Raw genomic sequence first — 16,120 nt, 5'->3', positions numbered from 1 at the left:
ATCTTCATATTCTAGAAGAGGGGTAAGAAATAAAGAGAAGATGAATAAAAATATAAGGAAAAAAATCTTCAAGAACAGCTGAAGAAATCTGGAAGAGAAGATGAATAAATCATAAAGAAGAAGAAGAAAGAAAAGTGACGAATCGTCCACAATATCAAGGGTAAATCTAGAATTTATGAAAAATTTCTATCTGCTTTATGGGCTTTTTGATTTATTACACGGATGACAAATATTTTGATATTTTGTTATATTGACGTAAATTAACGTAAAAATAAGTTTAATTTTTTAAAAATAAAAGGGTCTTTAACTCATATAGCCCAAAATTGCTATATGATATTAGATGAAAGACCTAACTTTCTAATAATTTTCACAAAAGGCCTAAATGGGCCAAAATATTTTACCAAATATAGGGCCCAAATTACTTTTTTGCCCATTTTATAATATTGGATTACTTTATTATTATTATTATTTTAAAAAATGAATGAATGGTGGGTTGTACGGTTTTGAAAAGTATTGGAAAGATTTAATACTTTCCATATACAAAAAATCGTCCCATGTACTCCATTTTACTCGCTGAAGACAAAAACGATAGGGAGAGTTCGACAGAAAGTTTGAAGACGAAGAAGATGTTCGACGGCCGACCACTGTGAAAAAATTTTGCTCGAAACTTTGAAGAAATTTTGAGGTTAGTTTTGTTAAATAATACATTAGGTATATTGAAGATATTTAGATTATTAGGCAAAGAGATTGTAATTTAGAATGTGGTAAATTGTAGGGATTGTTGGGGTTTCGGGCGTGAAGAAGATGAAATTTGAGTGCCGTCACATTTTGGGCGTGAAGAAGATTCTAGGGTTTATTTACATTCATTTAGTATATTGGGTATATCGAAGATATTCAATAAATTATTTTTGAATGTTTTAAAGTCTAGAACAGATTATTAGGCAAAAAAAAAAAACTGTAAGTTAGAATGTGGTAGATTGTAGGGATTGTTGAGGTTTCGGGCGTGAAAAAGATGAAATTCGAGGGCCGTCACATTTTGGACGTGAAGAAGATTATAGGGTTTATTTACATTCATTAAGTATATTGGATATATTGAAGATATTCAATAAATTATTTTGTAATAATTATGTGATCATTTCTGAATGAAATATTCTCACACTGACTTATCAGTTTAATTTGAAAACAAATATGGACTTGCATGAAACTTTTTTAATTATACTAATATGAACTTGCATGAAACTTTTTTTGGGTTTATTCTTTTTTTCTGATTAAAATTTGAAAACATTATTCGATGTGTTTGGCTCTCTGATGCTAATTTGAAATTTATATTGTATAATCATCTGTATATGTAGTATAAAGAGAATGGGGCGAAGGAGTGAAAGATGATGACCCAATAAGGATGAGACAATAGAGAGGTATGATGTGGAGTATTATGTTGTAATTTTGTAAGGGTATATTATATATATGAAAGCAGAGGTTTAATAAGTTGTAATATGTATATATGTCCTAGGATGAAGAAATATACGAACAAGATCAAATGGATTATCAACCAATTCAAATCGTATATCCTGGAGAGGATGAATCCGATTTGAGAGGTCCAACCGGGACACAAATTGTATTGTACAACGAAATGAAAAATGTGAAACCGGATGTAGTATTTGAAACGCTTGAAAACAAGATGCATATGAATGACGGAGAAGATGAATCAAATATAAAGTGTAGTATATATATTATAAGATTTGTTCTAATGTTTATAATTTTATTATTTAAGATGATTGAGGGAGATAGAACCTCTGAAGTAAATACTAACTATATGTCAGAGTCTGATGAGGTATGTGTGTTTAGGATTGATGTTATTTGTTTAATATACTATTATTACCAAGTCTAAAATTTAATAGTATTGTAACTTGTGCAGGACAATCTACTCATTGCACAAAGGAGTTTGTTCAAAGATATGTCAAGGAAAGGGAAAAAAAGTATATGAAAATGTACGTGTGTTAATGAATTTTTCTTAAAATAAATTATAAAATAATATAATATGTAATTGATAATATGAATTGTAGGTATCAAATAAGAGAAAGAGAACTGGAAAGCTAAAAAGAAAAGTAGAGAAGAAGGAAACTATTAAAAAGGAAAAACAAAGTGAAAAAAAATATGAAAAAAGGAAGGACAGAAACTACACAGGTATGTAAGGTATGTACATATACCATTTTAACTTAGTAAATTTCTGATATTATTAACAGATATATTATTGATATTGTTTCAAAATAGGTATGTACATATACCATTTTAACTTAGTAAATTTCTGATATTATTAACAGATATATTATTGATATTGTTTCAGAATTCTAAAGTGCATAAAAAAGAGCCGTCCCATGAAGGATATTGATCAGGTGCAGTTTATTTAATTTATACATACTAAGTTAAATTTAGTTCTATAAGGAAGATAGTAAAATTCTCCATGTACCTTGAGCACATTTCCCCAACGAATTTTTGGGTCGTTTATAATTCGACGACCCAACGTTGATGCTGGATCCTCATTTGGAGGCTTGTTGTGAATCGAAGACTCCAGAAACCAAGATTTTAAAGATGAATTTGGATTTACAAACCGTTCCTTGGACCATTTAGGCAAAAAGATAAAATTGTCCTCGGGTATTTGGGAGTCCATAATATTCTCAAATGCCCTCTCTCTCACAGCACGAATGATCCCTTCCTCTAAAAATTGATCTCACAGGAAGAATGATCCCTTCCTCTAAAGATTGATCTACGTCCTTCAGGATAATTAAACACCTTTTGGTCGAGTCAGAATACTCAGTGAAGTGCACCATGATGAAAAGTAGAGTTCCTGCAAAATAATAAGAAGAAGAAGAAATAGAAAAAAACCAAAAAAACAAAAGAAAAAAAAAGAAAGAAAGAAGAAAAAAAGGGGGGGGGGGGGGGGGAAGAAAAAGCAAACGAAGATTGAAGCCCGACGAAGACAGAGTCGATCTCTCCTACTAGGGCGATAGGTCTGACGACAAAAGTCTGATCGTCCCTAGAAGAAGCTCAACAAAGTCATTTATGCAAACGAAGATCGAAGCCCGACGATGATAGAGTCGATCTCTCCTACTAGCGCGATAGATCTGACGGCAAAAGCCCGATCGTCCCTAGAAGAAGCTCAACAAAGTCATTTCTGCAAACGAAGATTGAAGCCCAACAATGACAGAGTCGATCTCTCCTACTAGGGCGATAGATCTGACGGCAGAAGCCCGATCGTCCCTAGAAGAAGCTCAACAAAGTCATTTCTGCAAACGAAGATTGAAGCCCGACGATGACAGAGTCGATCTCTCCTACTAGGGCGATAGATCTGACGACAAAAGCCCATCGTCCCTAGAAGAAGCTCAACAAAGTCATTTCTGCAAACGAAGATCGAAGCCCGACGATGACAGAGTCGATCTCTCCTACTAGGGCAATGGATCTGACGGCAACAGCCCGATCATCCCTAGAAGAAGCTCAACAAAGTCATTTCTGCAAACGAAGATTGAAGTTTGACGATGACAAAGTCCGATCTCTCCTACTAGGGCGGTAGATCTGACGGAAGAAGCCCGATCGTCCCTAGAAGAAGCTCGACAAAGTCATTCCTGCAAAAAAAAAAAAAAAAAAAAACAAAAAAACAAAACAACACAAAAAAAAAAAACAAAACAACACAAAAAAAAAAAACAAAACAAAACAAATAAAAAAACACACAAAAAAAGGAGAAAAAAAGAGAAAGGGAGAAGAAAAGTTTTCTATACCTTTCTGCTAATTGGATGAGGAATAAGCGTTGGATGAGGTATAAGTGAGTAGGGTATGAGTCTATTTACAAGTCCAACAAATCCAATTCCTAAAAGGATTAGGAATGATATTTAATTATTATTTTAAAAAAAAAAAACAAATCCAATTCCTAAAAGGAATAGGAATGATTTTTAAATATATATATATATATAAAGAAAAGATAATCCAATTATCTTATTTTATTTTAAATTATTTCTTTTTTTTTTTGGATAAATCTCAAGTTTAACTTTTATTGAGATATTTAAAATATTTAAAAATTTCAACATTTTTTTAAAATATATATATATATATATATAGATAAATATTCTCAATTTCAAAATTCAAGTTAAATTAACTTTGCATATATGACCTCCTTTTTATCATGAATTTAAATCGGAGCCATAAATCCAACTTTACCTAAGATTGAGGACCTGGTTTTTTTTATCTCAAATTAAAATTGGTCATTCCAAATTCTTATGCATCCCCAAGATAAATTAAGGTACGGTAGAAACCTTATCCTTATTTCAAAATTAAAATTTTGGTTATATTCCAAATTTTACTTTTAAAAAAAAATCATCATATTAAATTTTTTTTTCCCTCAAATAAAATTAAGTGGGAAATAAAACTTTGAATTTTTTTTAAGGTTTGGCCATATTCCAACCCTTATTTTAAATTTAAATCAAACCCAGTACTAAATTCATAGTTTGATTAATTTGATATGTTGAATCGAGTAAAAAAAAAGAAGCTCGTACTTTGACTTCAAATTTATCTTTTCCGAGATTCATTCACCCATATACGTGCATAAATCTCGAAAAGGGGCATTTGTTGAATAAGAAATTTTGAGACCAATCACAAGTTGCCACATCATTTATTAAGTTAATGATGAAAAGTACAAATAATTAAATTTGGAACTAATTAAAATTAACATATGCACCAAATTATAGAGTTAAAATAAATAAATTGGTCATTCTAATAATGCCACATGTTTTCATTTTAATCGTTGGATTAAGTTAATCATTTTAGTTCAATTAAATATTATTTACTTGGACTAAGTTCAATTAAGCCAAAAAAATAAGCTTAATTGAGCCCAAAGACTAAATATAACCTAAGTCCATATGGTTGAGCCCATGGGTCTGGTCCATGGACCAACCAGGTTCAAACCCATAAAGCCCACCAGTGAACTCTAGAAATAGAGGAATTCTCCTCATTTGTAGGGGTTGGAAAATTTTGACTCTAGAAGATCGAGAGAGAATTCTTCCAAGAGCTAGAAGACTCCCTAACTCCTGAAGTCGACCATCCTCGAAGATTGAAGCTTCTTTAAAGATACAAGTTTTCTTCCAAGGCTCCAACTTCAAGAACATCACGTGCTTCGCTTTCTCCAAATCAAGCTGAAGCATCCAGTTGAGAGAGAATCAGAGGATCAAATTCTAGAGATTGAACCGCATCGCATCAAATCAATAAAAATACAACATCAACCCAAGTTCAAGTCCACGAATTAAATTTCTCCGAAAATCTCGTGCGAACACATACAATTTCCAAATTGCAAAGCAGATTAGTTGAAAAAGATTAAGTCTTTTAAAAACAATCACTTTAAAAAGCATAAACCTAAAAATTCTTTGTAGCATATAGTATACTATCAACTTCATCTTCTTCTTACTTTTTTTTTCATCTTCTTCTTTTTCTTCTTCTGTTTCTTTGTCGCTCCCATGTCGTTTCTTTGCCATAGATCGAACGATACAAATTTCTTAAACAATTTGATTTCGTGCACGATCAACTTCGATTGTTTTATCCATTCTTACCAAAAAAACAATACTTCTTGTCTTCATAAAGTACTAAGTTTTGATAGAATTTACTTTTTTCCTTTTCAGACACCTGCAATTTATAATGAAAATAAATTTTCAGTACATAAAATTATGTGAAATTTAATTATTTAAATATTTGTAATGTACCTGTAGATCTTTATAGTATTCTGTCACACTGCATCCAATTATGTACTCAGAAGCATCAAATATTGTTGCATATGTTTCATCATCTCCATTTGATATCGTCAATCTCAACATGAACTTTCTAATAAAAGTTGATTTATCATTTTCGCATGAAGGACATGATATTGTTAGTTAAGAATCTAAGGGATAGAGTCTTTCATTACATGAAGTACATTTTTCAAACCATGAATTTTCTTTGTTTTGAATCATAACAATTCTACCAATAAAATAACAATTTTTATTTTCAATCTTCCCTTTGATTATGTCATTCATGTTAGCTTCTTTTGCTTCAATCATTTTTTTTGGACGGATATAGAAGATCCCTAAGCGTCCAATCTTTGGATAAGCTATCAAACCTAGAAAAATAAATATGGTTAGTAATTTGTTTAAACAGTAGTAAATTATATTTTAACTGTAATTTTATTTAATTATGTTTGTCTTGTCTTTAATGTCTCTGTCATCTCATAGGTTGGATTTATGGTAACGAGACTAATATTTGTAGATGATACAGAGATTCACCTAACATGTAAAAACAAACAAAATGTTATATAATAATAATAATAACTATAATGTTATATAATAATAACAATAATAATAATAACTATAATAATAATAATGGTAAAGCTAACCTTCAAATTTTGTTCGTTTGATATTAGTTATTAAGATTATGTTATTGTTCTTGCAATTGTCTTCTAAAAATGCTCCTTCATTTTCAGTCAAATCATCTCACAATGTCAATTTTAAAATATTGAATCTGCATGCAATTAGAAAATTTTATTTAATAGTCAATATTGAATATAAAGATTATGTATGAAAATATAAATAACTTACTTGTTGTCCATTATATGAAGTCTCTTTTCTTTGTGTAGTTTTCATTCAACTTCTTACTTATCATTGATTTAACTTGAATTACTGCACCTATAATATCTGCAAACAAAAAAAAAATTAGTAAAGGAAAGAAAAATAATGTTTTAAAAAATATTATATACATGAGATTCTAGGTTGTCTTCCTTCGCAAGTAATTCAAAATTCATGATTTCTATTTCTGGCTCATTCAATTTATATGTTGCATCTTCTAATTCCTCGACTTTGCTATTTTGTGTCAACGTTATTTCAATTTTATCGTTGACATTTGGATATCTTCTATCAATTGGCTTCACATTGCCATCAATTAACATAATTGTTTTTCCCTTTTCTAACTTTGTATTGAACTTTTCAATTTGTTCATTAAACATGGTTATTTGGATGCATTCTCCCTACGAAAAAAATAACTTTTAAGCATTTGAAAAAAAAAATTAAAATATATAGTTTTTATCTCCTTATCAACTCCTATAACTTTTTTTATTCGGAGAGGTTCTCCTTTTCTATTTCTAAATCGTTGGGCAGCAAACTCTCTCACTATTGTTACCTTTGTAAACCAACCTTTTTGAAAAGGTTTCAAATTCATAATCGTGCTTTCCGTCATCTAGTACATAAAGAATTTAAGGAAACTATTAGATTCGGATTAATTTACCTAAATTTCCAAAAATAATTTATAAATGAAAACAAAAAAAAAGTAAATAAAAAATGCAATTACCTTTGGTTTTGTGATCTAGAATGAGATCTAAGATAAAAAAAATATTTCGAACTTAACTGTGTAGAATAGAAACAATAACTGAATTGGTAATTGAGATATCGTTTAAATATCAGGGGATGTAAATGTTAAGTTACAATTTGTTTTGTAGTACATTCAACAAAAAAAATTTAATAAGATTGAAATAATTACAATTTTATAAATTGAAATTTAAGGTTAGTAATTAAAATAATTACGAATTTTATAAATAAATGATTATAATTTAAATTACGATTTTAATAGAATTTAATTCATTTACGATAAATACCGTAAACTATTACATCAATCATAAATTATATTATGTAATTTATTTTTTGATATTGAAAAGTAATCGTTTGACCGTTACAGAAAAAAAACGTAATCATTTAAATTACTTTCCTTAAATTTCAATTTATAAAATTGTAACTATTTCAATTTTATTAAAAGCTTATTTCTATTAAAATTTTAATTCTATTTTATTCTTAATTTCATTTTAAGGATATAGATGTACTTTTAAAAAAAAAATCAGGAATACACTTGTCCTAAAATGTTTTTTAAATATTCTGATATAGTTGGCAACCACATTAGTTTTTCACACAAATAGTATGCAACTATATTTATTTATCATGATTTTTGGAAATATATTTTTCAGCTTCATTTTTAAAGAGATCTCTTACTCAAGACTTGTTATATGCGTGTATAAATCGAATGAACTAAAAGATATAAATACTTTGATAGTATCAAAATGAAACAATCCATTCAATCAAACTTTAGATTGATGAGTAGACCTTTTTTATATGTATCAATTACATATCGAATGTTTAAATGAATTAGAATTTTGGACATTGACATTGACTGGATTATTATTTGGATATTTATGGTATTTCTACCTTATTCAAGAAGTATAATTATTTAACAATTTTTTTAATAATTTAATTAGTTATTATTTTGAAATGAATAATTAAATTCAAATGAGAATATATTATTGAAATAATACAAATAGAAAACAATTTACTTCCTTCCGTTTTCTCAATTATAAGATCCATAATATACTATTGTGGTAAGCACATCCTACATTTTTACATGATAAAAAAACATACTTAATTACAAAGCAATAATTAAAAATTGAAAAACCTAGTTTTTTGGCCTCTTCACGCCACTTTGTTATTTTTTTGAAAATGATGCTTATGGTCGTTCTCTCTTTAGTCTCCCATTTTTACATTTTTCATCCTTGAATCCTAATCAATTTATTGGGTTGATTGCTTGCTCCTAGGCATCGTAAAAATATGATGAATGTTTGTCGTCTTTTGTATCCTTGTCTCACAAATCTTCATTTGAACTTGTAGGAGTACGAATTTCTTCACACCCTAAATTTTTGTTGTGACTTGTGAACATGAATAGAAAATAAAAAGAATGAGATATTTATACCTAGAGATTTGAAAAGACAAAGAATTTGAAAGATTGAAATAAATACAAAATAGTTAATATGAGATAATGGAATATGAATAGGTGGAAGATAGAGAGGGATATAAATGATTTTAAAGAAATGTTAATGATATAATTAATTGGAAAGAAAAAGTTAAAATTATTAATATCCAAAAATTTATTAATAATTAAAAATAAATAAATAACAAATTACAATAAAACTATAACTAAAGTATGAAACAAACAAATGTACTTCAAAGACAATATTTGAAACAAAAAATTTCTCTTCATCCATACTTTTATAGATACTATATGTATATACATGTATGTATATGTATGTATTTATATGTATATGTATGTATGCATAGATGTATGTATGTATGCATAGATGTATGTATTTATGTATTTATGTATCTATGTATGTATTTATGTATTTATGTATCTATGTATCTATGTATCTATGTATGTATTTATGTATCTATGTATGTATATAATTTTTTTTATAAATAAAGCGGTTTGGTTCAATTTTAATTAGAATCGGTTTAATGTCTTAATCCTTAAACCGAACCGGACCACCTTAGAATCAATTTCCATTTAACACAAATCGAATCGAACTGTATGCATTCGTTTGGTTTGTCAATCGATTCGTTTTTCAAGTAGTTTTTTAACATCCCTGTTGTATCTATCTATGTAAGTGTTTGTGATCGGTAGATCTGACAACAAATTCTTAAGTGTTTGTGATTGGTAGGTCTGACAAGTATGTATCTTTTTCTGTTTGATTCTAGAATTAGCATGTTTTTTTGTACCAAAAATATTTTTAAAAAGATTATTTATATCAGTACTTTCAAGGCTAGTATAAATTACGTCTTAATAATTTGTTCGTATAATAACTCCGATAACTAATTAGACCTAAAGAACAGTCAATATTCACGATTTGCTATAAATTTAAATGTGTTGATTACCTATAAAATTGAAATCCATTAATTAATACAGTCCATCAATGGTCACCTCGGCTTAAAACAAACATAATTTAAGTCACATTCTTAATTTTAGAAATTCTAGAGAACGAAATAAAATTGGAACTGTGAAGCATAAAAAAAAATTAAAAAATAGAAATGAGTTAAAAACTTGATAGAGAAATAAAATTGATATTACAAACTAACGTGATCAATCCAAACATAAGTTTGAAATTAATTTCATCCTCCAAACATATAGATATATATACCTATTAAAACTTTATATTGTCAATATTCTTGGTTACTTACAAAAAGAAGAAACAATGTATAGTAATTAAGTACGTAACACATGTATTTATTGCTTACAAAAAATGACAAAAACAACTTCCAACCCACATATACAAGAAGTAAAATGTCACAAATGCCCTTATTAGTGATACCCATTTGATACAAGTAATATCTCTTGATATACATGATACTTCTCGATACACTTGATATACATTTGATACTTTTGAACCTTGATACACTCAAATACCATTTGATACACTTAAACACTTTGATACCTAATACTCCTGGTTACACTTGATTCTTCTTAATACACTTAAATGCTTCACTAATAAGTTTAATACACTTGATGTTCTGCTAATAAGCATGTTGTGCTCATTGGTACACTCAACAAATTTGATACGGTTGATACACGTGATATATTTGATACACCTGACGTACTGCAGATACACTTAGTACTCTTCACCAATACATTCGATTGATTAAATACACTTAATATGTTTGAAGTCCTACTTATACACTTGATACACTATTAATATACAAATGTAAACTTGATTGATATACTTGATAATGATTCCCTTTACTCATACGTTGATATACTTTAATAATATATTGTTGATATACTTTGTAATAATACATTGAGTTATATTGTTCGAATATTTATTTAGTCAATAAACTACAATAAATATGCAAAAAAATTGAAAAAAAATGAAAATCACATGGTAAGTATAAAAACTAAAACAAAATCACTTGAAATCCGATTTAACAAAAAATACACATCAAAGAAAGTAAAGAAAAATCACAAACGATGTTAAATTACTCCGATCAACAACCATTATATTTCAAATTGAAAACAATTTGCATTTAATATCATAAAATCAAGATTAAGATAAGAAGAACAAATTGTTTTCACAATATAAGAAAGAATGATTAGGGTCTTAAAAATGAGAGAAGAAACACATACGTTATTGAAGAAACAAATTGTTTTTTTCCATAAGAGAGAATGATTAGAGTCTTAAAAAGTGAGAGAAATAATAAAGAATGATTAGGATATTAAAAAGAAGAAAATAATAAGTAATTGAATTATAGTTTGAAAATAATAACAAATTAACGAGTCATTCAATTATAGTTTGAAAATAATAACAAATTTAAGAGAGAGATATTTTAAAAAATGAAAATTTTACTATATTTATAAAATTCTTTACAAATATAAAAGAATGTTCTATATTTGCAATAATATATTCTTAAAATGTTAAATTTTGGAAATGGGAATAGCTCAAATTCCAACTCTAATTTATAGGGAAATATATATATATATATATAAAGTTAGAGGGAAATATATATATATAAAGTTAAAGTTAAAAGCACCCAAAACTATCAGTAAAACAGTTACTTTTGTCTATTGAGCTTTGCTCTAACAATGTTCACGGTTCAACAATTGACACAGGGCTCGGAAACATTGAAGCCAAGTTCTCTATACAAAACCAATATTCTAGAGTCATGAAGAAGGGCCCAACTGTATGCATCTAATAAACTTTTAGTCAATAATTCAAAAAAAAAAAAGTATGTAATCAATAATGGCATCTATTAATCATATGTCTCTGTCTTTGTGTGACTTAAATTTACAATTCCAATTTCACATTCCTAATGTTGTCTGGTCCCATACTTTAGAAAAATAGTAATGGTTTGGATCCTCACAAGTCAGAAGTAGAACAGAAGCACTGAAGCATAAAGCAGTGTGATGAAAATCTCAAAGACACATTCAAAAGCAGAATCCTCACTGAATCTCAACCATTCTCTAATTTTATAAAATCTGATCATTCAATACAACCCATCAAAGTGGGCCAAATCCCCATTTGACTTCACATTCCGAATCACACTGTCACTACTTACTTGTTGGCATAGAGACCTCAAATTCTATTTTATCCTTCAAAATCTTCTATGGTCCTATGAACCCCTATCTATCCAATTAAAACCTCATCAAAATAGAACTGTTAAATGAGATCTAAACTCATTTACTATTTGGACGAGTCTAAAATCCACATCCTCTTCAAAAGTACAACTAGTACGATTCCAACAACTTGTTTCCGTTGACAAAAATAATTCAACACACAACCAATCGACTTTTGTCTCTTCTTGTTCTGACTTTTGAAGGTCCCTTTTATTTCTGTCCATGAGTAGTCATAACAACTATTTATGCACACCTGAACTGGTTCAGTTGCTTCACCTTACAACATTTGGAAAAAGAGTAGACAATGTGATGTGTCATCTTTGAAGCAATGAAAAATGTTTGAAGGATTGAAACACCGAAGAAATTATGATTAGCACAGGTCAATGTTCACTTTGTAAATTAGAAAGCAACAGAGCCTCACAAACCACTACACCACATTTTACATGAATTACACCCACATCCACATCAAACTAAAACTAAGCACTACAACTACAAACTGCCCACACAGCAACAGAGACAAATAAGAGAGTGAGAGAGTGAGAGAGAGAGAGTCAAGGCACTACCAATGAACTGCACTGCAACAATCTATTGTTGAACACTAACTTCAGTCAATGTAGCCTTCACCTTAGGAGGTCGACCTCTGGGCCTCCCACTTGGTGCCGGAGGAGCTGGCGTGGATGCTGACTGGGGGAATTTCCTTGGTCTTCCTCTTGGTTTTCCAGTCCCAGAAGATACCTTCATCTGCACTGGCTTTGGTGGTTTTGGAGGTGCATTGGGGTCCTTAGGCGGTCGCCCTCTTGGCTTTGGTGAGGATATCACAGAACTGAGTGGAAGAGGGCTCTTCGATTTGGGAGGCCTGCCTCGGCCTCGTCGGGGTGGTGCCGTAGGATCCCTCTTCATGTAGTTGTTCTTCCAAAACACAAGGTCCCCACTCGCTTTCATCATGTTCAAATGGTGTGTGAGCAAAGATGAGTGCCCAGTTGGCAAGTTCCCATATGTCGATTCAATGTATTTTGATATCGTGGACTTGTTTGAGCCATTGTCACTATTCAACGCTTCAATAGCCCTAAATATCATCTGCATCATTTAAAACACCTTCTTAAAAAAATGGTGTTTCTTCAATTCAACCTTCTCTTTTCATTTTCACGATCCACTTTTATCAATTTCAATGATTTGCAGTTCTAAAAAGAAACTTAATATCCAATGAATCAGAATTCTGCTTTCCTTGCATTTCAAGAGAATTCAAACCAAATTACCTTTATAATAAACTTGTATGGTTTGTTATCTCTTTGAAGTAAAGAGATCTGAAATAAAACACATTTTCAAGTCATACTTTAACTTAAGATTCCGTCTTACTTTACAGTTAACAACAGATCTAACATCTTCAAATCTTTTAACACTTCTCATTTTTTTATAACATTAACATCTCAGTAAAATTAATGTATCTCCTGTTTCAAACAAAATTCAAAACTCAAAACCACTTTTAAAGAATGATGGAAGTGAAGAATAATTGAAAACAAGAATGGAAACCAACAATAGAGGAAGCAGCAGTGAGAAATGAGAAATCTCAGCTGAATCAATCAAAATTTAGTGACGATGAAAAAGGGAAAAAAAAACCATTCCAATATTTTTTCCAAAAAGAATACTCAGATTCGAGAAGGAAATGAAAGAAAACACAAAGAAGAAAGAAAAAAAAAAAAAAAAAAAAGGACTCTCCCCTGTTCACCAAATTACAACATAACAAGAAGAAAAAAAATCAAAAAAAAAAAAAAAAAAGAAGTTCAGTAAACAAGATACAAAAATCAGAAACAAATCACAAGAAACCCTAATTGAAGAAGAAATTAAGACATAACACATAAACCCATAATAGATTCAACAAATTAGAGGTAAAAAAAATTAAGAGGAAAAGAAAAGGACAGATGATTGTTTTTGGTAGATGGGTATCTGAAACTGGAAGAGAGAAAGAGGAAAGGAATGTACCTCAGGGTAAGGAGGGAGTGATGGAGGTTTATTAACCTCTTGAGTCGCCATTGAAAATTGAAAAAAGTAAGGTTTTTTATTATCCTGAAGCCTACAGAGAAGGGGAAGAGTAACCCGGAAAGCAGCTAGAGATAGAAAGAGGAACCTACTACTGCTGTTCAAAAAAAAAAAAAATGCTCTGTTAACTGTTTGATTTGAGCACAGATTTGCAAACAGGGGATTTTGAGTAATTTCTGTTCTTCCCCTTTCTTTTTTTCTTTTTTTTTTTTTAATTTAATTTTCTTTTTTCTTTTTCTTTTTCGTTTCCTTTTTCTTTTTGCAATTTTGATGTGAATCGTGAACAGCTGGAATCTTCTAGTGGATGATGATCTGACGGTTTGTATTTGCCGATTGAAGTTCTGCACGGATTGATGACGTGCTAAAGCTCTGTTTCTAGCATTTTGAAACCCAGATTGTGAAGTTACGTTTTTGACCTTTTTTTTTTTATTGTTTTGTTTCTCTTTACCTATTATTAATTTTTAAAAATATGTTTTTTTTACCTTGGTTAAAAAAATACTTTTAATCCCTAAAGTTTTTATAAAACTAGCCATTTAATTATGAAGTTTGATGTCTAACAATTTAGTTCTTGTAATTTCAATTTTATGTCAATTGTATGCAATAGTTTAGTATTTGTATTTTTTCATTGGTAACAATTTAGACCCTAATACATGAGCAAAATTCATAAAGAAAATGTAATGTCAATTTTTACTATTTTATGACGTAGACATTGTATTTTTTAAAATTATCGAGTTCTTAATTAGTTTATCATTTTATTTAGGAAAGAAATCCCACTTAATTTTTCACTCATTTATACACAATGAGGACTAAATTATTATAAACTTTAAAATTCAAGACTAAATTGTTAACAGTAAAGTTTATGAACTAAATTGTTACAAAATTGAAAGTTCAAACACTAAATTGCTATAAACCAAAGTTTAAATTGTTGCTTCTACGAAAGTTTAGGAACTAAAAGTGATATTTAACCTTTTACCTGTGATAAAACTGTATATACATATATTTATGGGATCTTTTAAAATATAAAAAAATGAGTTAAACTATATACAGGTTATAGTAAAAGCTTCTACATTCTTTACCGTTCAGATAGATGCCGATAGAAGTGAACAGCCATCAACATCTATCGATGTTAGAAACTGAAACAAGCTTACAATGATTAACGCAGATAGAAGTATATTACTAATAGAAACTTATACAGGTCTATTTTTAATGTGATCAATGATAGAAATTGATACAAGTCTATCATTTATATTAGTTGATGGAAGTTTATCCATGGTTTTTTTTCTTTCTATTTGTGTAAATAACTTGACATTTTTTCTATTAGTGAAAATGTATTTATATTTATTTTAGTTTTATGTAAATTTTTTTTTTTTTTGGATAATCTATTTTCCAACTACTCTTGAAAATAAATTTTTAGTACTATGGAAAAACATTGCATAATATAAATTTAAATTGATTTGGGATAGGTTGGTTTGGGTTAGTGACAAGGTGCAACAATGACCGTTATTATAGTCATTTTTATTATAATAGTGAGGTCAAAACACATAAGAAAATGATCAGAACGCATGACTTGTGTTGTAACGCATTAGTACTTAGAAATACAGCTTACATAAATGTCATTTCTGTTTTACACGGTTATCAGGTTTAAACAGACTTGTATTGTAACACATAAGTACTTAGAAATACAGTTTACATAAATGTCATTCCTGCTTTACGCGGTTATCATGTTTAAACGCAGGACAAGCGGAAAAATAAGAAATGAGCAGATCATACAGGACATCTCACGCAAAGGCTATGCGATAGGATCTAGTTTGGCAATTAACAACCCCAGGCAAGAAACCAAGACATCACGCAAGGAAAGCTCACAAGGAGACAAGGATGGTAGTTGGGACAATGTGACCTCACAGGGTCAGATGACAACACTGACACGCTCAGAGGAATATAAGTTTCCTGTCGAAAATCAGTTTATACAAGCACTTCGTCTCCACCGAAAGAGGGGGGGATCCGAATAGGCAAATGAAGGTTTGAATAGATCTTGAGAGAGCTCAAGTGAGCTACTTGGAGAGTGTGAAGCTATGACAAAGAAGAAGATTATCTTTGT

The 16,120-nt window shown here is 29.6% G+C and overlaps 1 protein-coding gene and 1 long non-coding RNA gene across 4 annotated transcripts; one reads left to right on the top strand and one right to left on the bottom strand.

The window, feature by feature from the left end:
• The first annotated feature begins 495 nt into the window (after nt 1–495).
• LOC105434879 lies at nt 496–2,795 on the top strand. 2 transcript variants are annotated; one of them, XR_004215028.1, is made up of 6 exons: nt 496–685; nt 1,353–1,415; nt 1,511–1,831; nt 1,916–1,988; nt 2,064–2,184; nt 2,345–2,795. It is a non-coding gene; the product is annotated as an uncharacterized LOC105434879 (long non-coding RNA). The 2 variants fall into 2 exon arrangements; XR_004215027.1 differs by having other exon boundaries at nt 2,064–2,193.
• A 9,502-nt stretch (nt 2,796–12,297) lies between these two features.
• On the bottom strand, nt 12,298–14,252 carry LOC101203743 (HMG-Y-related protein A). Of its 2 annotated transcripts, XM_031883406.1 has the most exons (3): nt 13,966–14,252; nt 13,242–13,289; nt 12,298–13,062 (listed from the first exon to the last, which is right to left on the bottom strand). In XM_031883406.1, the coding sequence occupies exons 1-3, from the start codon at nt 14,014–14,016 to the stop codon at nt 12,571–12,573; spliced, it is 591 nt and encodes a 196-aa protein (XP_031739266.1). In that variant the 5' UTR covers nt 14,017–14,252; the 3' UTR covers nt 12,298–12,570. The 2 variants fall into 2 exon arrangements, with proteins under 2 accessions (XP_031739266.1, XP_004145857.1); XM_004145809.3 differs by lacking the exon at nt 13,242–13,289 and having other exon boundaries at nt 13,966–14,243.
• Between the last annotated feature and the right edge of the window lie 1,868 nt (nt 14,253–16,120).

This window comes from Cucumis sativus, chromosome 3 (assembly GCF_000004075.3).
Source record: "Cucumis sativus cultivar 9930 chromosome 3, Cucumber_9930_V3, whole genome shotgun sequence".
NCBI classification, from domain to species: domain Eukaryota; kingdom Viridiplantae; phylum Streptophyta; class Magnoliopsida; order Cucurbitales; family Cucurbitaceae; genus Cucumis; species Cucumis sativus.
The sequence above is the reverse complement of the archived record's forward strand: the minus strand, read 5'-3'. Positions and strand labels throughout refer to the sequence as shown.